The sequence below is a fragment of the Leucopleurus acutus genome, assembly GCF_964270905.1.
Source record: "Leucopleurus acutus genome assembly, chromosome: 1".
NCBI classification, from domain to species: Eukaryota; Metazoa; Chordata; class Mammalia; order Artiodactyla; family Delphinidae; genus Leucopleurus; species Leucopleurus acutus.
The window spans coordinates 145,886,107-145,907,715 of record NC_139142.1 but is presented as its reverse complement, the minus strand read 5'-3'; the positions used below and the strand labels follow the sequence as shown (position 1 = coordinate 145,907,715).

The window sequence follows — 21,609 nt, the reverse complement described above, 5'->3', positions numbered from 1 at the left end:
CAGGGGAAGCTTAGCAGTTAGGAGAACTGCCATAGTAATTAGGAGGCATCCTAGTACAATGTCGGCATCATCACTTACTAGCTGTACCTCAGTTTCCCCATGGAGCTGTTGTGAATTAAATGGACCTCTTGGAGAAAGTCATTTCGCATTTGTTTTGTAATCACTGAGCAGCAAGTACTCTGAGTCTATATTCTAGACACAAAGACATAACAGATGGTCTCTGGGCTTGAGGAGGATCTCAGTGGTACACAGCAGGGTAGAATGTGATAAGGTTCCTGGGAGAGGTGGGAACCAAGTGCTAGGGGGCTCTGAGTAGGGAGAAGGAACACATGGATGAGTCTGGGGAGCTTCCCAAAGGAACCAACATCTGAGTTGAGTCTTGACAAGTGGCTGGAATTTCAACAGGTGGAAATGGTGCAAAAGGGCATTCTGGCAGAGGGAATGGCATGAGCATAGGGTGGGTAAAATATGGGAAGCATTTGGGGGCTGGCCAGGAGCCCTACTTGGCTGGCACTCCAGGACTTTGGGGCTCGAAGGAGTGACAGGAAATATGGCTGAAAAAGACAGTGGTGAGAGATGAATGCAAGAGAGAGCCAGGAGGTTTTAGGGCCCAGATGGGCCCTGGTCAGAGCTGTGAGTGAAGGAGAGGATTGTGTGGAGAAAGGACTGGGTTGTCTGGGCATCAGATGGTCAGTCCTGCAGGAGGGCAGGGGTGGCAGTGGGGATGGAGTGGAGGGGGACTGGGGAGAACACCCCTGGGTGGGACTGCCAGGGCCTGATGAGAGGAAAGGCCAAGGAGAAGAGATTGATGAGATCCCTGTATCCTGATGAGGCCACGGACTTAGCTGTACTTTATTATCTCATGAAAGTCACTGGCATCACTTCTGCACCTAATTCACCACCTTTCTGGGTAGATGGGTAGCTCTTCTCTGGAAACCACCTCTTCCAGGGTGGGGTGGGGGGAGACTTAGTCTAAATCGCCGCGGCACCCAACTAGGGGACCCGTGATCAGTAGAGCTCCAGGACTCTGGTTGCTGAGGAGAGGATGGGGAGGAAGGGGAGTATGGGTATTTCCTCAGAAAGGCCTTCTCTGTCCTCTCTGTTGGATTTGAATCAGGCCCCCTGATTTTACCTTCTCATTGCTCCTTGCACTTTCCCTTCCTGACACTTATCACAGTTTTAATTTACATATTTGTGTGATACTTGATTGGTGCCTGTCTTTTCTACTGGATTGTAAAACCCAGCACTTAGAACAGTGTCTGGTATCTAGTTGGCACTCAGAAATATTTCTAGAGCTTTAAAGACAGAAAGCAGATCGGTAGTTGCTGGGACCTGGGATTGGAGCTGGGATTGACTGCAAATGGGCACAAGGAGTATTTCCATAGATTCGAAAACTGGATTGTGGTGATGGCTGTGCAAACTGTTTATATTTAATGAAAATCATCGCGAAATTACAGTGAGTGAATTTTTTTTTTTTTTTTTTTTTTGCGCTACGCGGGCCTCTCACTGTTGTGGCCTCTCCCGTTGCGGAGCACAGGCTCCGGACGCGCAGGCTCAGCGGCCGTGGCTCACGGGCCCAGCCGCTTCGCGGCATGTGGGATCCTCCCGGACTGGGGCACGAACCCGTGTCCCCTGCATCGGCAGGTGGACTCTCAACCACCGCGCCACCAGGGAAGCGCCACAGTGAGTGAATTTTAAGGTATATAAGTTACACCTCAATAGAGCTGTTAAAAAATAAAAATAAATATTTGTGGAACGAGTAAATGATCTTTCTCCCTCTCTGAGGCTGTAAACTCCGTAAGAGAAACTAAATCCCCCAAATCTAGAAGGGTGACTGGCATCTAGCAGGCGCGGAACAAACATCCCATCTGAACAGTGAATCTATGAATGAATGAGGAGAGGAAAGACTCTTACCGGAGATCACTGACTGCAGCTTCCGGGTCGCTGCTCCGCACGTCGCCGCGAGACTAGCCCGGCGATTGGCCAGCGGAGCCAGGTTGTCCAGGACCGGGACCAGGAGCGTGCTCGGAGAATCCCCTAGGCGAGTCCGTGGGGGCGGGGCTTCCAGAGGGCGGGGCTTCCAGGGGCGGGCTCCCAGCGCGGGCTGCCGGGCTGCGCGGCTGCGCAGTACTGCCGCCGCTGTCGCCGTGGTGAGAGTGGAAACGATGGCCGGGCCCGCGTGGATATCCAAGGTAAGCGCCTGGCAGGCCGGCTTGTGACTGGCGGGCGGGTCGCGTGCTGGGCGGGGGCAGGCGCGCGGCCCCCGATGGGGAGGCGGCGGCGCGCGGCCCCCGATGGGGAGGCGGCGGCGCGTGGCCCCCGATGGGGAGGCGGCGGCGCGCGGCCGGCTGGGGACAGTTAGAAAGCCTGTCCTGGCCGCCTGTGCGCCTCGCTCCGTGGTTCGCGTGCGGTGTGTAGGCAGCCTCGCTCTCGGAAGGTGGCGCCTGGGGCGGGGACAGCATCAAGGTCAAGGCAGGGGGCGCAGTTCCTGCCCCGGGCAGCATCCCGGTTCCACCTCCGGCATCTGCCCCGTCCGGAGCCCAGGCCGCGCGCGCAGCCCGGGAAGGTCACCGGAGCCGCCGCCCTGGCTCCGCCATTCCGGCGGTTTCCGAGGCTGCGGCCCTGCAGCCTGCTGATCGCGCGGAGAGTCCCCTCCAGCACGGCCCAGGCCTCCCCCAGGTGTCTGCTCCGGCCCGGGCCGGGTAACCTCCCAGGTGAGGGAATCCCGAAGTCATTTTCCTGCCAGACTTTTTCTCCCTTAGAGCTCTTACCAATCTGATCGTATAGCTATTTCCCCTTCAAAGGACACAGGGTACCTTGCACCTTGGAATTGCTATCTGAACACTGGGAGACTGAGAGAGGGAGACCAGCAACACCTTTCTTTCACCTTTTATTTGTGAGCATCCTGCGTTCTCACCTTGACAGCTCAGATGCCTGCCGCAGCTGGATACGGTTTCCGACCATCTCTGCAATTCTTTGGTTCCTCAGTGGAACTAACTGTGCCTGAAAACGTAATTGCTCAAGATCACACAGAAAGTCCGTGTCAGAACTGGAAGAGGAACCCAGATGTCTCGGGATTCCCAGTTCTAAGTCCCATTCTGCCTACTCTGTGGCCAAGGTCACACAACGAATTATAGGCAGAGGGAAAAATGGGCCCTCAGGTCTCCTGTTGCTCTTAAGAATGATCCTCTAGAAACCTACCATAAGCAATTTAATTTTTTTCTATAAAATTTGATACTGCATTTCTCCTTTGTTTTAAGTTTAAAGCGAGGTCCGCATGCACTGTTATTTAGTGAAAAGCAGTCTACACTGGAGTTTAGGAGTCTTAGGTTTAAGTATTGTTAGTACCATTGATTGGCTGCGTGACCCTGAGCAAATTACTTAACATCTCTGAGCCTTAATAAGCCATCTGTAAAATATTTGTACTTGCTTCACAGAGTTGTTTGAGGATTGAAAAAAATAATGTGAGAGCACCTAATACATGCAGAAGGAACACAAAAACCTGAAGCTTTCCTAGCTGTCAATATACTTATCTGACAGTCTTCAAGCAGACAATTGGGCATCAGTAGCTAGGTTTTATTTAGTAACTGGGTTCTGCTTTGTTACCCTCTTCAGACCTGGATTTGTGTATGATGGTAATTTATTTCACATTGGCTCCTGAAGGTAAAGCAACTTCTGTGTCATTGTCTAACAGAAGTCAATCCTTTAATCACTGAACTTACACTTAACATCTAGTCATCTTTGGTAGGTACATTAAGCTTCAGAATGAGGGACTAAATAAAACAGCTAGTAAATTTCTTTTGCCTTTAGCGTGGTCTACAAGAAAAAACCACATAGTAGGAATTCAGAAAGTGTCAGAGGATGAGGTTCTCCTCTGACATGGAATGGACTCCCCGTGTGACCTTTGGCAGTCATTTGACCTCTGTGGGCCAGTTTCTCCCTTTAGGGGCTGGGATAGACAGTGTCTCGGAAGCTGATGTCCCAGAATTATGAGAAAGCTGAGTTGGATGTGAGTTTCAATCAGAATAATCCTCTATTAGCGTTCCATTTAAGGTTTTATTTGAAAAAAAGAGATCTGCAGCTTAAATTTATTTTTTTCTAAAAAAGCTTTATTTAGAAAAAATAGCGAGTTTCTAAAGGCCTTTCTGGCTCTAAAATACTATAATTATAACAAGGCAGTTCCCCCATCAGGAAGCTTTTATTGAGTGAGTACCTGCCATGCATTCTGCACTGTATTTATATGTTTTTAAGTTGGAGGATGAAGGTGAAAAAGGAAATGAGGTGCTATGGATGAAGATGGCCCAGGAAGTCAGAAGTTCAGTCCATATTCTGTGAGCCTGGCCTTAGTCTCCTTATCTGAAAAGGGCTACTAATACAGTCTCTCCAGGTTTTATTAAAATAAAATGATGTAGTATATGTACAAGTATACTATAAAGTAGAAGTCAGCCTGTGCTTTAAAAAATCTTGTCTTAAAAGTTCCGGGTCATTCTGATGATTTAGATGCAATACTACCTTATTCTAAGATCACGAAGGAGAGATGACAAAGATGAAGAAGACTGGTTGTTAGAGAAAATCATTGCAAGTATTAAAGCCATTTGCTGGAGTGGGAACTCATCAAATAGAGAGATGCTTGAGGCTGGCCTCAGTTTTTCCAAAAGTATTCTGAGCACCTACTGTGAGCTAGGCACTGTTCTAGGTACTAGAGATAGAACAGTGAACAAAACATGAAAATCTTTGCCTCATGGATTTACATTTTAAATCAGTTATTTTGGTTGGGTCTTTTATCACAAAGACATGGGCTTTTTTTTTTTTTTTTTATTGGAATGTAGTTGATTTACAGTGTTGTGTTAGTTTCAGGTGTACAGCAAAGTGAATCAGTTATACATATACATATAGCCCCCCCTTTTTGTTTTAGATTCTTTTCCCATGTAGGCCATTTCAGAGTATTGAGTAGGGTTCCCTGTGCTATACAGCAGGTTCTTATTTATCTATTTTATATATAGTAGTGTATATATGTCAGTCCCAATCTCGACATGGGCCTGTTTTTTTTTTAATTAATTTATTTATTTTGGCTGCACCAGGTCTTAGTTGCAGCACACGGGATCTTCGTTCAGGCACGTGGACTTCTTAGTTGTGGCATGCAGACTCTTAGTTGTGGCATGCATGCGTTATCTAGTTCCTGACCAGGGATCAAACCCAGGCCCCTTGCATTGGGAGCGTGGAGTGTTACTCACTGGACCACCAGGGAAGTCCTGACATGGGCCTGTGTTTTTTTTTTTTTTTTTTTTTTGCGGTACGTGGGCCTCTCACTGTTGTGGCCTCTCCCGTTGCGGAGCACAGGCTCCGGACGCTCAGGCCCAGCGGCCATGGCTCACGGGCCCAGCCTCTCTGCGGCATGTGGGATCTTCCCGGACCGGGGCACGAACCCGTGTCCCCTGCATCGGCAGGCGGACTCTCAATCACTGCGCCACCAGGGAAGCCCATGGGCCTGTTTTGAGTGAATGTTTTTTCTTTCTTTCTGGGGAGTGGGGAGAAGAACTCATGCAAATTTTATAACATAGCCTTTAAATGGTCTCCCTTCCAATAGCCCATTTGCTGGTGGATGAATCATGTCCTAGGATTAAGTGTTTGGCCAGTGGTTTTGGCATAGCATATTCTTTTGGATCTCACCCTGTCTTTTATTGTCAGTCCAGAGAGATGACTGTAGATGCCAGGGTAGAGGATACAATTCATTCACAGCTCCTTGGCTCTTGGTTGGTGTCTTTTTAGTGGGTGCTGATATTACAGCAAAGGTTCAGGACTTACAAGAACTGTCCCCCAAAAGGAAGACTAAGGATATAACAAATGTATCTTTGCTCATGTATCTAGCATGAAAAAAAGTTAACATTTAGAACTTTTAATGAATTATTATTTATTTATTAAATAATTTTATTTATTTTTGGTTGTGTTGGGTCTTCATTGCTGCGTACGGGCTTTCTCTAGTTGCGGCGAGTGGGGCTTAGTTGCAGTGCGCGGGCTTCTCATTACGGTGGGCTTCTCTCTAGGTGTGCAGGCTTCAGTAGTTGCGGCACGCAGGCTGTAGAGCGCAGGCTCAGTAGTTGTGGTGCATGGGCTTAGTTGCTCCGCAGCATGTGGGATCTTTCCGGACCAGGGATCGGACCTGTGTCCCCTGCATTGGCAGGTGGATTCTTATCCACTGCACCACCAGGAAAGTCACTAAAACTTTTAATGAATTTTAATACCTTTGGTTTTTGTACCCAATTTCTTTGATTATATTCTGTTTATTATAATGTAATATGACTTTGTACCAGTTTTCAAGGACTGAATTATTAAAGTTCAAAATAACCTTTCAAAATTTATATTTCTGGTGTGTCATAGTGTTAAGCGGAAAAAAAATGTACCGGTGGTAACGTCTTGGGGTAGTGGGATTAGTAGGTCACATTCCTTTTATTTTTTTGTATCTTTCCCCTCTCCCAGCAATTAACAATAATGACCATGTCACTTATATTATCAGAAGAAGTAGATAATTTATTTAAAATCTTCACTCTGTATGACACAGGTGTCAAAATAGTATTAAATAAATTTTGTTAGATTTTTATTATACAGTGTAATTTCTTAATATTCATGGGAGAAGAATAGGCATAATGTATAATCGGAGGAGCCCTGAACTAAGAGTCAGGAGACCCAGATTGTGGTCTCTTTGTGGTCACTCTGTGACCTTAGGCAAATCCCTACTCTTTGGACCCACTGTCTCCACTGTATAATGAGTGAGTTGGGCTCTGGGATTTATAAGGACCCTGCTGGCTCTTAAAATTAGTGATAGTTTTCTTAGAGTGTGTGTTACCCCCAAATTGACCCAGTGGTCAAGAATGTTGACATTAAACCATCCAGATCATCTGAGAAAAATCCAGTGTTTGAGCTAAGAAAGTAGAGTTTCATTCTAGCTTCAATGTCTTTTGACAACTTTTCATAAAATTGACTTTAAAAGTACATATATCGTATTTACATTCTCAAAGTAAAGGCAAACTGAATATTTCAGTTTTCAAATCCAAAAGAGCTTGCTACATTGAGCTAATACATGAGAAAAATAATCCTCGGAAATTCCTGAATATATCTGTGCAAAGTTGCAGCATTATCAGCTGCAGAGATGGTTCCATCTCTACCTTTTAACTATATGTGGTTTAATTCTGTATGTAACATTTCTTTGTTGATATTAAATGTAGGTCTCTCGGCTGCTGGGGGCATTCCACAACCAAAAACAGGTGACCAGAGGTTTTGCTGGTGGTGTGAGTATAATTACGTCTTTTATTTTTTCCTTTTAGAAGTTTCTCAAGAAAGATGCTTAGACACGTTATGTAGCATTTATCTTCACTTATTTAAAATTAGGGAAAATTGGCCATACTTATATTGTATATTTAAATTATTGGTGAACATGCATAAATCTATTAGGTCACTTGCACATTAAAAAAAATTGTATTATAGCTGGTGCTGTAAGCCTATCACATTAATATCTTGAAGGAGGCTGGTTAAAAATAGTTATAAAATAGATTATAAAAAAACAGATATTATCTAAAGATAGCAACTACCCTTGAGCCTGTTACTTTATTTCACAACCTCATTTGGATAAGACAGTTTTTTTCCAAACTAGTACAGGTTGAGACAAAATTGTTGAGAAGCTTCAAAACCTGCTTTGCATTTTTATTTTGTGAGCTTCCGTGAAAACAGTAGATTGATCGCCAATCAGGAATGCCTCAAACATCTATAAGCCCTGTAGGCTTAGATGTATCGATACTTTGCTTACGTAGTCTTCATAGGCTCTCGTGTTAGCGGCTCATCTATTTCTCATTAAATCTGCTGCTTTTAGAATTCCCAGCATTAGAGTTCTGTGCTTTAAAAGCTGATACCACATTTTTAGAGCATTCTAAGACTGTGGGTCAGTGACTTCCTGTATGTTTTTATTTTGCCTCCTTCTTACAGAATCTGATTTGGATTTCATAATTCCTATACTCCCGTATAACATCTTACCCTGTGAGGGATTTATAAGACCATAGTGTATCTTTTTTCATTTACCTTTTGAACTGTGGAAGTAAAGTAGTTTTTTCTGGTGGCCTGATGACGTTTGTTATTACATGTTGGGAGAACAGGAAGAAGAAGCCAAAGGGGTTCTTTCGGCTCTGCTTTCGCTGCAAAAGATGCAGAATGAGGCTTGCGCTTTAGCTAAGCTAGCATTTAGCTAGCTAGCATTTCAAATGCATTCTGAAAGCTGATGAGATGATCATTGCTCTCTGCTATTATTTAATTTCCAGGCTGTCCATTAAAAAATATATATTGGCCTGGTGGGGAGGGGGTTATATTTGAAAGAAATAAAAGAAACTAATTTTTAAAAAAGATTTCTTCAGTTGTACAGAAAAATTCAGAGATAATTAGTCCACCTGCTTTGGGCGCATCATTGGAAGGTAAAAGACCAGGGAAATGTAAATCAGTGATTTTTTAAAAATGTAGCACAGGGAGCTGGCGCTGAAAAAGGCCAGGGACCGTTGTCTGAACCAAACTTCTAGGTAGGGGAAATACCCAAATAATGACATATATAGTTTCCAAATGGTAATCCTCATTTAAATCCTCTCATCATTTCCCTTTACACATTTTTTTTCTGTGTTTGAAATGCTGGCTGTATTTTGTTTGAAGCCTTTGAACTAAATCGTTGCTGTTACATTACAAATATACTTGTCATTCTAAGTGTAATTCAGACATTGCAGGTATGATCACATACCCTATTCTTGTTGGTTCCAAGTAAACTTTGCTGAGCTCATTTGGATTACTTTTGTCATTAAGAGCCAACTTTATAAAGGAAATCAGGAAAATGGAGACCCTCTCTTGATGTGAAGTCTGATTTTCCGAGTGCCAAAACAGGCCTCAGTGGTACTCTGGAAGTGTCTGGGAGTGTTTCGTAAGACTGCACGAGTTGCATGAGAAACCGAACTTTCTAGGCTCCCGGTGGAGAGGAAAGCCCTTGCCTTCCTGGGAAGCCCTCTAAATTTTACTGAGAGAACATTGTTGAAATGTTTTGCTCTCCTTGGTTTTATAGCCTTGAATTAATTGGTCTCTTTGTAGTTTGTCTGAAACGAAACATCAATTGGGAAGTTTACCAGGTAGTTTATTTTTGTTTTATCTGGATAGCATCACTTAAGTTCTTTTTAAAACCTCTGGGCTCAGCTATAGGGAGTAGAGTTGTGGAGTCTCTTGATTCTTGACTCCACTTTGATAAGCCGTTGGAAGGTAGGTCTGTTTTCTTAAAGGCATTTCTTATGAGTTAAGAAAACCCATAAACTGGATTTCTTTGTCAATGATGTTCCTTTTTAAACCTTCAAAAATCAATTCTGACTGTCTTCTTTGATGATTTCTTATATTCAGGTTAAGACGGTAACTTTAATTCCAGGAGATGGAATTGGCCCAGAAATTTCAGCCGCAGTTATGAAGATTTTTGATGCTGCCAAAGTAAGTGGGCTTAAAAAATACTTTTGATAATAATTTGTAGAAAAGTTTTCTTAGCCAGTTGGAGACAGTGAACTCTTAGGATGAATTGTTCACGTTTGTGTGAACTTGGTGAGGTCTGTTAAATTTCACAGATTCTGACTTTAAGAGTGTTGTTTGCTGCCGTCATTGTCAATAGTTTAAGCTACTGCACTGGCATCAGTTATATATAAAGTAATCCAAGTAGTACTGTAATTTTTGTGGACTTTTGAACACTGCCTGGGTTTAAAGTCTTTAAGCCCCTCCAAGTCACTTGTCTATCTCATTTTTCCTTCCTGCCATAAAAAAGAGAATAGAATTGATATTTCAGAAAACTATATAGGGCATTTTGAAAGATTCTTTTCTTTTTTTTCCCTGGTGTGGAAATATCAAGTATGAGGTATTATTATCCAACAGCCTAGCCTTCAATGCAGGTAGATATTTAAAAATCTAGAGAATTTAGGAAACTTGGACTTCGTTTGACCTGATGCTTTATTCTTGGTATTTATAGCTGCTAGGCGAAATAATGTGTAAGATTAAATCAGGGTTGTTATGATACCAACAGCTATAAGTCAAGGAATTCAATTTATTTATACTAAACATACATTGTTTTTCTATATGAGTTTTTAATTAAAACTCCTACAGAGGAAATGATGCTTATACAATAGCATTCCCCAAGGGAACTGAAATAGGATGGCTCTCAGCTGTAAGCTCCGTGTGAACAAGGAGCACAAGTCTTGCTCTGTGTTCCTATTCCTAGTGCGTGCCCAGTTGGCTGTCAGATGTGTGTGTACACACTGAAGGGTGTGGGTGAAGAGAAGGGATAACGCTGGTTTATTCCTTAAAACTTCTTTCATAGGTTATATAATATGTCTTTTTTTTTCTTAACAGCTTTATTGAGATTTAATTCATGTATCGTTCAATTCATCATGTAAAGTATACAGTTCATTCATGGAGTTGTGCAACCATCACCATAGTCTAATTTTAGAACATTTTCGTCACCCAGAAAGAAACCCCATATTCATCAGCAGCCACTCCCCATCACCCTTATCTCTCCCACCCTGCCCCCTCCCATCACCAGCCCTAGGCGACCACTAATCTACTTTCTCTCTCTGTAGATTTGCCAATTCTGGACATTTCATATAAATACAGTCTTAAAATTACATGGTTTTTGTGTGATGAATTGGGAGATTGGGATTGACATATATATACTAATATGTATAAAATAGATAACTAATAAGAAACTGCTGTATAAAAAAGTAAATAAAATTCAAAACTTCAAAGAAAATTACATGGTTTTTGTGATTGGCTCTTAGCATAATACTTTCAAGATTCATCCATGTATCAGTGCTATGTGATATTTCTGTGAATCATGTTTCTCTGCTCCTTATGATATTATAATTATGGCCACGTTAACAGTGATTGTGAAAAAAAGAAGTAGGCAAGTGGCAGCTAGGAGTGATGACTGGACAAGGGTAATGTGGAGAATCCATCTGGACGTGCTAGGGAATGACATCTCTTCTCGCATGCCAGGAACTTTCCGGGCCTTTACTGTATGTGTTTTCACCAGCTGCATCCAAAGTGAGGAAGTTTGTTTATAAATGTAGTGTGAATGTCAGTCACATGTAGGTCTTTCCAGTTCACTGTGCTCTGTGGTGTGGCATCTAGGCACCTATTCAGTGGGAGGAGCGGAATGTCACCGCCATTCAAGGACCGGGAGGAAAGTGGATGATCCCTCCAGAAGCCAAAGAGTCCATGGATAAGAACAAGATGGGCTTGAAAGGTAGCACTGAAGTGAATATGATGCTTATTATTGATTTCTGCTACAGGTGTTATATTTATCTTTACCTAGATTTATCTTTTGTATAATTTTTACATTTTTATTTTAATTCATACATGCTTAAGGTCATGATTCAAAATATTAGCATGTGACAGATGGGAATTCAGCATAGGCTTTAAATCCAGACAGATCCACTGTGAATCTCATCCCTGCTGCTTACTGGCTGGGAGGCTTGGGCAAATTTCTTACTCTTTTTTTCCCCTTTACCTTTAAATGACAGCAATAGGGAATTCCCTGGCAGTCCACTGGTTAGGACTCAGTGCTTTCACTGCCTCGGGCCCGGACTCGATCCCTGATCAGGGAACTAAGATCCCGAAGACTGGCACAGTGCAGCCAAAAAAAAAAAAAAAAAATGACAGCAATAGAGTTGATACCTCATAGGGAGGTGGTGTCACAGGATTAGCTAATGTCAAGGACCTGATACCGTGCTTGGTCCTCAGTCAGTAGATGCTCAATGCAGTTGATATTCCAGAAAGCTTCATTGAGGAAATTTCTTCCTTCATCTGAATCTGAGGGAGAGGGTAAAGTTAGAGGCAGAACATATTTTACAAGGTAGCCCAGGTGGGTCTGTAGATGACACAGGGAGTAGGCACTGAATGTTGCCTGAGAGTGACCAGCCGTAGATGGACTCATTTACGATGAAGAGAACATCTGACTCAGAAACAGAGCACCTGTCTGCCCTTTTAAATGACGCTTGTAGAGGCTTCCCTGGTGGCACAGTGGTTGAGGGTGCGCCTGCCGATGCGGGGGACGCGGGTTCGTGACCCAGTCCGGGAGGATCCCGTGTGCCGTGGGGTGGCTGGGCCCGTGAGCCGTGGCCGCTGGGCCTATGCGTCCGGAGCCTGTGCTCTGCAACGGGAGAGGCCACGGCAGCGAGAGGCCCGCGTACCGCAAAAAAAAAAAAAAAAGACGCTTACTTTGTTGTAAAACTGTCCCTTGATTCATGAAGCATGCACGTTAGATGTGTCACAAAGCTACTTCATGTCCAAACAAAGGATCCTAAATACATCTCTGATGGAATACTGGAAAAAATAAAAATTGGAATTTCAAATACAGTTGGCCCTCCATATCCACATGTGCATCCATGGATTTGCAATCATGTATGGAAAATATTAAAAAAAAAATTCTGGACTGGGACATCCCAGTCCCTGTTGGTCCTCCTTGCCTGCCACCGGTGCCACCAGTCCGTGCAGCCAGCCCAGTTAGCCCGGTCTGCACTGCCCACCGGCCAGCTGGTCTCCCACCACAACCATGGACGCCATCAAGAAGTTGCAGATGCTAAAGCTGGACAAGGAGAATGCCATCGACTGCGCTGAGCTGAGGACCGCAGCAAGCAGCTGGAGGAGGTGCAGCAGGCCCTCCAGAAGAAGCTGAAAGGGACGGAGGACGAGGTGGAAAAGTATTCTGAATCAGTGAAGGATGCCCAGGAGAAACTGGAGCAGGCTGAGAAGAGAGCCACCAATGCCAGGGCAGATGTGGCCTCCCTGAACCGCGGCATTCAGCTGGTAGAGGAGGAGGTGGACCAGGCGCAGGAGCGCCTGGCTACAGCCCTGCAAGAGCCGGAGGAGGCTGACGAGGCAGCTGATGAGAGTGAGAGAGAAATGAAGGTCATGGAAAGCCGAGCTATGAAGGATGAGGAAAAGACGGAGATGCAGCTGAAGGAGGCCAAGCACATCGCTGAGGATTCAGACCGCAAATATGAGGCGGTGGCCAGGAAGCTGGTGATCCTGGAAGGAGAGCTGGAGCACTCAGAAGAGACCGCTGAGGTGGCGGAGAGCTGGGAGGAGGATCTTTGGACCGGGGACCAGGCCCTCAGGTCCCTGATGGCCTCAGAGGAGGAGTATTCCACCAAAGAAGATAAATATATATGAGGAGGAGATCAAACTGCTGGAGGAGAAGCTAAAGGAGGCTGAGACCCGAGCAGAGTTTGCCAAAAGGTCGGTGGCAAAGTTGGAGAAAACCATTGATGACCTGGAAGAGACCTTGGCCAGCGCCAAGGAGGAGAACGTGGAGATTCACCAGGCCCTCGACCAGACCCTGCTGGAGCTCAACCACCTGCACCCACATTCACCAGCCAGGCTATAGTTGACACCCCAACGAATAAAACTGGTGTTACCAGCAAAAAAAAAAAAAAAAAAATCCACAAAGTTCCAAAAAGCAAAACTTGAATTTTTTCACTGGCAACTATTTACATAGTGTTTATATTATATTAGGTATCATAAGTAGTCTAGAGATGATTTAGTTTACAGGAGGATGTGTGTAGGTTATATGCAAATACTATGTCATTTTATAATAAGGGGCTTGAACATCCATGGATTTTGGTATCTGCTGGGTTGCTGGGTCCTGGATCAATCCCTCCCCCCAAAACCCCATGCCGAGGGCCAAGTGTCAACACTATGTACTTGTGCTTATAAAGGAAAAGAAAAGACCAGACTCTATCCTCTTGTCATCTGGGTTTTCTTCTTTATTACAGGCCCTTTAAAAACCCCCATAGCCGCGGGCCACCCATCCATGAATTTATTGCTGCGTAAAACATTTGACCTTTATGCAAATGTCCGACCATGTGTCTCAATCGAAGGCTATAAAACCCCTTACAGTGATGTAAATATTGTCACCATTCGAGAGAACACGGAAGGAGAATACAGTGGAATTGAGCATGTGGTATGTTCATTTGGATACTTTTTCATTCTTAGTTGGGTTGCTTTCTGTGCACTTGGGACCTTTGTTCAAATTCCCAGTTGAAAGTATTTCCCAAAGACAGTTCTCTTGCATTCTGTGAGGAGTTGTGGGTGTTTGTCTTGTCCTGGGTCTCTGGCTGACAGTACTCAAATGGATGCCTGGGCGAGGGGTTGTGGTGCTTCAGGGTATGGGCTTGGGAACTTGTCCTGTTTGAATTTTGAATCCTCAACTTCATACGTAACATCTCTGCACCTTGGTTTTCCTCATCTGTGCCGTGAGGCTTATAATACCTGGCTCCTAGGACTGGAGTGAACATGATTAACCTCACGGACATACTATATGCGTGATGCTTGCCTTAGCAGCTGGTGCCACGCAAGCCTGCCACAGATGGTGTTGTCTGCACACTGCCAGCAGTCCAGGACCGGGTTGTTGCCATGCCCTTTCAGCGAGGCAGGACTTCCTCTGTTTCAGATTGTGGATGGAGTTGTGCAGAGTATCAAGCTCATTACTGAGGGGGCGAGCAAGCGCATCGCGGAGTTCGCCTTTGAGTATGCGCGGAACAATCTCCGGAGCAACGTCACGGCCGTGCACAAAGCCAACATCATGTGAGTCCCTGTGGGCGGCGCTCCGTCTGGCTTTGTGGGCGAGGAGCAGTGACAGGGCTTTCCTTTCCTCTCTCCAGCTTGCTCATTGATTCCTGATAGCTCTGGAAAATGGCCTTGTAGCCAGTCAGAGGGTCAGACATTTCTCTTGTGTCAGAATATCCTATTTAATGTGCTTCATTGGGTGGATGACTGGAGCAGGTTTGGAGGGAGCAAGAATTCAGGTCCCGGAAGTTTAAGGAGGGCCTGAGAACCATTGGGGAAGGAAGCCGGAGAGTCTGGATCCCCAGGTGCGGTGGGCAGTTAGCTAAGGCCACGTCTGCAAAAGGGCAATCGTTTCTGTGTTAGGAGGGAATAGCAGGAATGTTTCTGAGATGGCCCCCTGCTCAGGGGCTTAAAATATTTCTCATAGTGCTAATACTATCTGATGTATTACTCTAGCAGTTTGAATTCTTCTCAGCCCTAGTGTATTAAAGCCCAACTCAGTGTATTAGGAAGCAGGTTTCCTAACCTAAGGAAAGTGTTGAGCATGTAAAATAGTAAAACCATTTAAATAATTGAATAAGTTAACCTTTTAAGGCAATTTTAATGTTTTCTTATTAATAGATATTGCTGGATAACACTATAAAAATATAGTCGTCTTTATTATGATCAAACTAATTACAGTTTTTACCGTTTTGTGCTTCCAGAAGTATCCTAAAACATTGAAATTTGCATTTTACTGATTGCCAAAAAAAATAATTTTACTGTAATTGAAATCAGATATCTGCAACTTAAATTTCTTGAACTTACTTTACTTCTCTGATTTGATCTTTTTCTCTCTGCAAGTCTTTGCTTTCAACAATTTTTATTTGATTGAATACAGGCGAATGTCAGATGGGCTTTTTCTGAAAAAATGCAGGGAAGTTGCAGAAAACTGTAAAGATATAAAATTTAATGAGATGTACCTTGATACAGTATGTTTGAATGTAAGTATATATTCACACTTACCTGCCACTTTTTGTGGTGTATAGTGTGTCCGTGTGGTGCACAGTTATTGATTGCTAAACGCACAAATGCATTTTTTGTAGATGGTCCAGGATCCGTCCCAGTTTGATGTCCTTGTTATGCCAAATTTGTATGGAGACATCCTTAGGTGAGTCTGGCTATACCTTTTAGCCTACAGTTTATTTATAAATGTCATAAAATAAATTGTGGCTTACAAATTTTAATCAAATATTATAAAATACAGCGTTTGTCACAAGCTGCGAGTTGAATTCCGACAATTCAGGTGGTGATATCAATGGTGATATGCTGGATGGGTTATTCATTCATTTGCCAAATCAGTTCTGGGCTCTTGCTCCCTGACCATTAGTTCCCGCTTCCCATTTTACAGATATTTTATTGGTTGGTTGATTGATTGATTTCAGTGTTTTATCATGTATAGCTAGGTAGGTGGGTGTTCATTTTTATAAATTTTTTGTAACTTTTGGCATAATTTCAGACTTACAGAAAAGTTGCAAGAATGGTACAAAGAATTCCTGTGTACTCAGCACCCACATTCACCAAATGTTAACATTTTACCAGACTTACTTTATTACTCCCTCTCTCTCTCTCTCTTCTTCTCTCCTTTTCCCTCCCTTCATCCTCCTCCTCCTTCTTCTTTTTTCTCTCTTTGTCTCTACACACATACACGTGATGGTGGTCAAATGGTGCTTTTGTAAGTCCATCATTCCTTCTACATGTATCAGTTGGCATTCTACTGTAAGGATAAGCTTTTCCTTCTCTCTTATTTATTTGTTTACTTATTTACCTATATCATTTTGGACTCCTGGTTTCTATTTTATTTAGTGGTTATATCCATCACTATCGTCTTTTATATTGATGCATATGTTGTGCAGACTTGGCCAGTGGGAGTCCCTTTGAACTGTCTCTGTGTCCTTTTGACACAGCCCATCATTTGCTTTCTGGCACAATAAGGTGCTTCAGGCTCATCCTATATTTTCCTAACTGTAGTCCTGGAATCAGTCATTTCTCTAAGTAGCCCAGGTTCCTTTTAGTGGAGAATGGTATTTAAAGTTGAAAGTCTGGGTGCTAGGTGAGACATTTTATTTTTCAAAATATCCTTTGAAATGCTTTTCTGCCCCCAGTGACCTGTGTGCAGGACTGATTGGAGGTCTTGGTGTGACACCAAGTGGCAACATTGGAGCCAATGGAGTTGCAATCTTCGAGTCGGTAAGGACCCTGGTGACACCTGAAGCAGAATTCAAGTCAGAATGACATGAGAACCCAGGAGGACTTATCTGCATAAATATATTTTAACTCTTGAGTTTTTCCAATTGTCAGAAGAAAATGAAGCTTGGTTTATTCATTTGTTTTCCTCTTATTTCTTTTTCATCCTTATTATTTATTATGTATCCTTCCTCAGTTAAAATATTTTACTGAAAGTTGGACTGGATAAGATTGTTAGTCCATATTTTTGCACTTAAAAAAGAATTTCTTTAGCTCTTCATTTTTCTGAGGTTTTATTTCTAAGACATATGTCTGAGCAGCTATTTTTCATCGGTGAGGAAAGCTGATTAAGAGCCCAGCTTCCCTGGAAGAGGGCTGTTTGCGCCTGTCTCCCTCCTGACTGCACTCTTTTCCCCCCCTACCCGGGCAGGTTCACGGGACCGCCCCAGACATCGCAGGCAAGGACATGGCCAACCCCACGGCCCTCCTGCTCAGTGCCGTGATGATGCTGCGCCACATGGGGCTTTTTGACCACGCTGCAAAGATTGAGACAGCATGTTTTGCTACAATTAAGGATGGGAAGGTATTGGTAATCTTGCCACACTTCTGCTGGGTAAAATGCATTTCCTCTTTGGGTTTGTTTTTTTTTTTTTTTTTTTTTTTTGTGGTATGCAGGCCTCTCACTGTTGTGGCCTCTCCCGTTGCGGAGCACAGGCTCCGGACGCGCAGGCTCAGTGGCCATGGCTCACGGGCCCAGCCGCTCCACAGCATGTGGGATCTTCCCAGACCGGGGCACGAACCCGTGTCCCCTGCATCGGCAGGCGGACTCCCAACCACTGCGCCACCAGGGAAACCCCCTCCTTGGGTTTTATGTGCGTGAAGGACCGATGATGGTTCTTCTCAAGAGGGCCAAAGGATTGGATGTCGAACAGGCATTCTTAATGTGGGCTCCTTGAGTGAACTCGGGCAGTCTGCACACTTGTGTGCATTTTCTGAAGAGAGGATTAACGTATTTCATCAGGGAAGGGCTTAGAAGCACTGTGGTAGGGGCACCAGGGTGCAGTGGAAAGAGCAGTGGTGTGAGCGTCAGAGCAGTGCAGGCCCAGCTACCCTGTTGTTACCTGTGGGATCTTGGCCAAGCCCATTAATTTTTCTTGGCAGCTTTTTCCTCTTCCCAGCAAACATCTATTGCGTCCGTGATAAGGTACAGAGAATATAATAAAATGAGGAATAAGGGGTGGTCTCAGGCCTCAAGGAGCTTGGAATCTAGCAGTGGTACAGATGCAGATGTGTCTGTAATACCGTGGAGCTATACGTTATACTATGTGCATCTGTGATATAAAAGTAATGTAGAAGTTTTATACAAGTAATAATGGCTGATATTAACTGAATACTTTCGTGATTTTATATTCATTATATATATCTCAGCAAATCTCTACTCCTATGTGACATAGATATTGTAATTAAGCCCATTTTTTAGATGAGGAAACCGAGGCACAGAGAGATTGAGTAAGTTTGTCCAAGGTCTCACAGCTCCTAACTGGCCAAGTTGGGGTTCACACCCAGTCTGGCTCTTACCCAACAAGCGTCACTGTTTCCATAAGCAGTTGTGACTCATAGGAGGGTTGTGATCAATTATTCTGAAAGTGGGAGGAGAACAGAGGAGGTCATGGCTTTACAAGGCTGGGCCTGAAAGGCTGATCCCTAGTCCGAGGTCTTTTCCTTTTTTAAAAAAACTAACATTTTAAAAAAGGATAAAATATACATAGTATAAAATCGACCATTTTAATAATTTTTGAGGCACACAGTCTATTGGTATTAAATATTAATACTTTTCATATTGTGCGACCTTCACCACCATCCGTCTCCAGACTTCTTCATTTTCCTAAACTGAAACTGTCCCAATTAAACAGTAATTTACCTAGTTTCTGCCATTCCCCCAGCCCCTGGCAACCACCATCTACTTTCTGTCTCTGTGAATTTGACTACTCTAGGTGCCTCATGTAAGTGGAATCATACACTGTTTGTAACATTGTGACTGGCTTATTTCACTTAGCATAATATCTTCAAGGTTTGCTTCTTCTTTTTAAAAAATTCTATAATTTGAAATTCTTACGGCCAAAATATAAGAAACCCAAGCTTGTTTTTAACAGCCTGATATAGTCATATTGAAGGGCATGTGATTATATATATTTTTTATTCTGATGCTGTATTTGAGAAGCTACTCATAGAGCCCAGCAGAGAGATGCCTAAATTACACAGTAGGCCCTTTAAATTGTTTAGGATGCGATGGGACAAGAGAATTAAATATATTGAGTTGGGAGTAAAGAGAATATAAGCTGGTAGAAAACAGAGAATATGGGAGGATTTCTTTCTTACAGAGGGGAATTTAAGAGTTAAGTGATTTAAATATTTCCTTAGTATTTGTTTCTTAGCCTCCAAAAATAGGTCAAAATGTGTCTTTAAAAAAAAAATTTAAAAATCCTCAAGGAATTTATGCAACCTCTTGTTTCAGATTTGCTGTCATTTAAGTGTCCGTAATCAAATGCTTCCTTAGGGTCTATTGTATGGACAAAGGGAAAATTTTTGGAAAGCCTCCCTGCTTCCCTTTGTAGTGAGAGCATCTTGTTCTTCCAGAGTGTTTCTGTGTACACTATCGAATTAGCTTTTCTAAGTCCTTGGGTAGGTGGATGGCGGTGGAGTGGGTCTCACTTTGAAATGAGGAACTAAATGAAAGAGTAGTCAGGTAACTCACTCATCTGGTATCTCACTGAGAGCTTTAAATAAAAACATCCTTGCTTTGGTTTAATGTGTGGATACATTTTTTATCTTTGCTTTTTCCTTTTCTCAGAGCTTAACAAAAGATTTGGGAGGCAATGCAAAATGCTCAGACTTCACAGAAGAAATCTGTCGCCGAGTAAAAGATTTAGATTAAGGCTTCTACAAATGCTTTTGCCTCAGTCACTCCTAACGGACTCCATGTCAGCCTGTATTAGAATACCTGCCATTATGTATACATTTATGCATTTGTTGCTTGTTTCTTGACAGAGTACATTTTTAGACCTGGCCTTTTCTTAACAAAGTCTGTGCAGAGGATGCAGGTGATGTCCCTGGGCCTGCTTTCAAAGGACTTTATCCAAGTGCTTGTTTTATTTATTAAATGTCTATCTGGTACACATTTTTTGAAAACTCTAAGTTGGACTGTACTGTATCATTTGCCATTGTTAACCATTTTACTCTTCAGTTACAACAGTTTTTCTTTAACTGTAAATATCCTGATACAGAATTAATACGAGAAAACATAACTTTTTCAAGAAAAACAATGATTTCCTTGGTTTATGAAAAATATAATGAAAATAAAATAGAATGTTGACATATTAGCACAAGATGATATTCTTATAAAACTAAATGGGCACAAGAGAAATTTCCTGGGAAAGTTTACATCAAAAACAGTGAATATGGTATATTTCTTAGTGATATGGAAAGTAAAGACTGATTTGTGCTTTAAAGGAATTACTGAGTATGAATAAAGACTTCAGATCCGAGAAATATATAATGAGAGATGTAGTTTTTGTTAATAAGATATGGGTAATATATCAGGTACAAAGACACAAATGCATTGTGTGTTCAGTTATTTTTATCTTAAGATGATTGACTATTCCTGGCGAGAGCTTTTAATGAAGGAGTGATCCTTCCTTTTCATTGGACATACATCAAGCATCGTGTGTAACGCAGCCCTTGATGCCCTGTGCAGACCCTGAGTCAGACATGGGAGCCGACCATTGTGTGCGGTCACTCTTCCCCAGCATGTCTGTCTCTGTCTGGAAGTGGACCACACTCCCACTGATACTGCTAAAAGGCCTGACCATATAAAATTTGACTGCAGTCGAGGACCCTGGGGTGCTGGCTACTAACTTTATACTTCAGTGGCTACCCCTTCCCCAAAACACCAAATTACCACCCTGTGTCTCAGCACCACCAGTTGCAGACTCAGCCTGAGATGAGTCACAAAATCGTGCCATCCTGGGGCTTGCCTTAGCTTTTGACCTTCAGGCACTTCCCCATCCCTCCTCCATTCCCCATCCTTAGCATGATTTTTCTTTAATCTTCAGACACTCACTATTTGCATGAACCCTTTGGTCCCACACCAAAGGCAACTCATGCCCTCCTTGGCCCTTGTGTAACATTGCAAACCTGTGGCTTTGCATTCTGTACCCTGGTCACAAGGGGATTTCTTTTTTATTTTTTTTGTTTTTGCGATACGCGGGCCTCTCACTGTTGTGGCCTCTCCTGTTGCGGAGCACAGGCTCCGGACGCGCAGGCTCAGCGGCCATGGCTCACAGGCCCAGCCGCTCCACGGCATGTGGGATCTTCCCGGACCGGGGCACGAACCCGTGTCCCCTGCATCGGCAGGCGGACTCTCAACCACTGCGCCACCAGGGGAACCCACAGGGGATTTCTTAACAACAACCAATACCCCTGTCTGGTCGTTTTTTAGGCTGGTAACCAGACTCACAACCTTATATGTATTTTACTTTGTTTAAACTGCTGCTTCTGTTTTATTGAATTGTGCTAATTATCAGTGATCCTTGGGTTTACACTAATAAAGAATTCCCAAACGAACTGAGGTGTATGCTTTCTCTACCGATTCCCCATTTAGGTGCCTTAGGTCATTGTGGCTCAGTTTGCTACTAAGAATGGCTGCTTCAAGTATTCAGAGTAGGCAGGGTGAGGGGACATGGGTTCGATCTCTGGTTGGGGAACTAA

The 21,609-nt window shown here is 43.4% G+C and overlaps 3 protein-coding genes across 6 annotated transcripts in view; 2 read left to right on the top strand and 1 right to left on the bottom strand.

Annotated features, from left to right (window-relative positions):
- Nucleotides 1-2,146: 2,146 nt before the first annotated feature.
- On the top strand, nt 2,147-21,388 carry IDH3A (isocitrate dehydrogenase (NAD(+)) 3 catalytic subunit alpha). Of its 4 annotated transcripts, none has more exons than XM_082852012.1 (11): nt 2,147-2,192; nt 7,224-7,286; nt 9,412-9,495; nt 11,179-11,293; nt 13,824-14,011; nt 14,501-14,634; nt 15,497-15,599; nt 15,702-15,766; nt 16,761-16,845; nt 17,273-17,425; nt 19,694-21,388. In XM_082852012.1, the coding sequence occupies exons 1-11, from the start codon at nt 2,166-2,168 to the stop codon at nt 19,775-19,777; spliced, it is 1,101 nt and encodes a 366-aa protein (XP_082708138.1). In that variant the 5' UTR covers nt 2,147-2,165; the 3' UTR covers nt 19,778-21,388. The 4 variants fall into 4 exon arrangements, with proteins under 4 accessions (XP_082708138.1, XP_082708137.1, XP_082708136.1 ...); XM_082852011.1 differs by having other exon boundaries at nt 17,273-17,431; XM_082852010.1 differs by lacking the exon at nt 19,694-21,388 and having other exon boundaries at nt 17,273-17,914.
- ACSBG1 (acyl-CoA synthetase bubblegum family member 1) overlaps nt 11,850-21,609 on the bottom strand; it is a gene marked incomplete at both ends in the record, with an annotated part of 60,662 nt that continues 50,902 nt past the window's right edge. The window contains one exon of the mRNA XM_082851986.1: nt 11,850-11,859. Within this exon, the coding sequence (XP_082708112.1) occupies nt 11,850-11,859 (10 nt within the window). The remainder of the gene's footprint in view (nt 11,860-21,609) is intronic.
- On the top strand, nt 12,602-13,805 carry LOC309969946 (tropomyosin-like; the record flags this gene model as incomplete). Its single annotated transcript, XM_082852049.1, is given in 3 exon segments — nt 12,602-12,665; nt 12,668-13,215; nt 13,217-13,805. Coding segments are annotated over 3 exon segments (831 nt in total). The 3' UTR covers nt 13,436-13,805.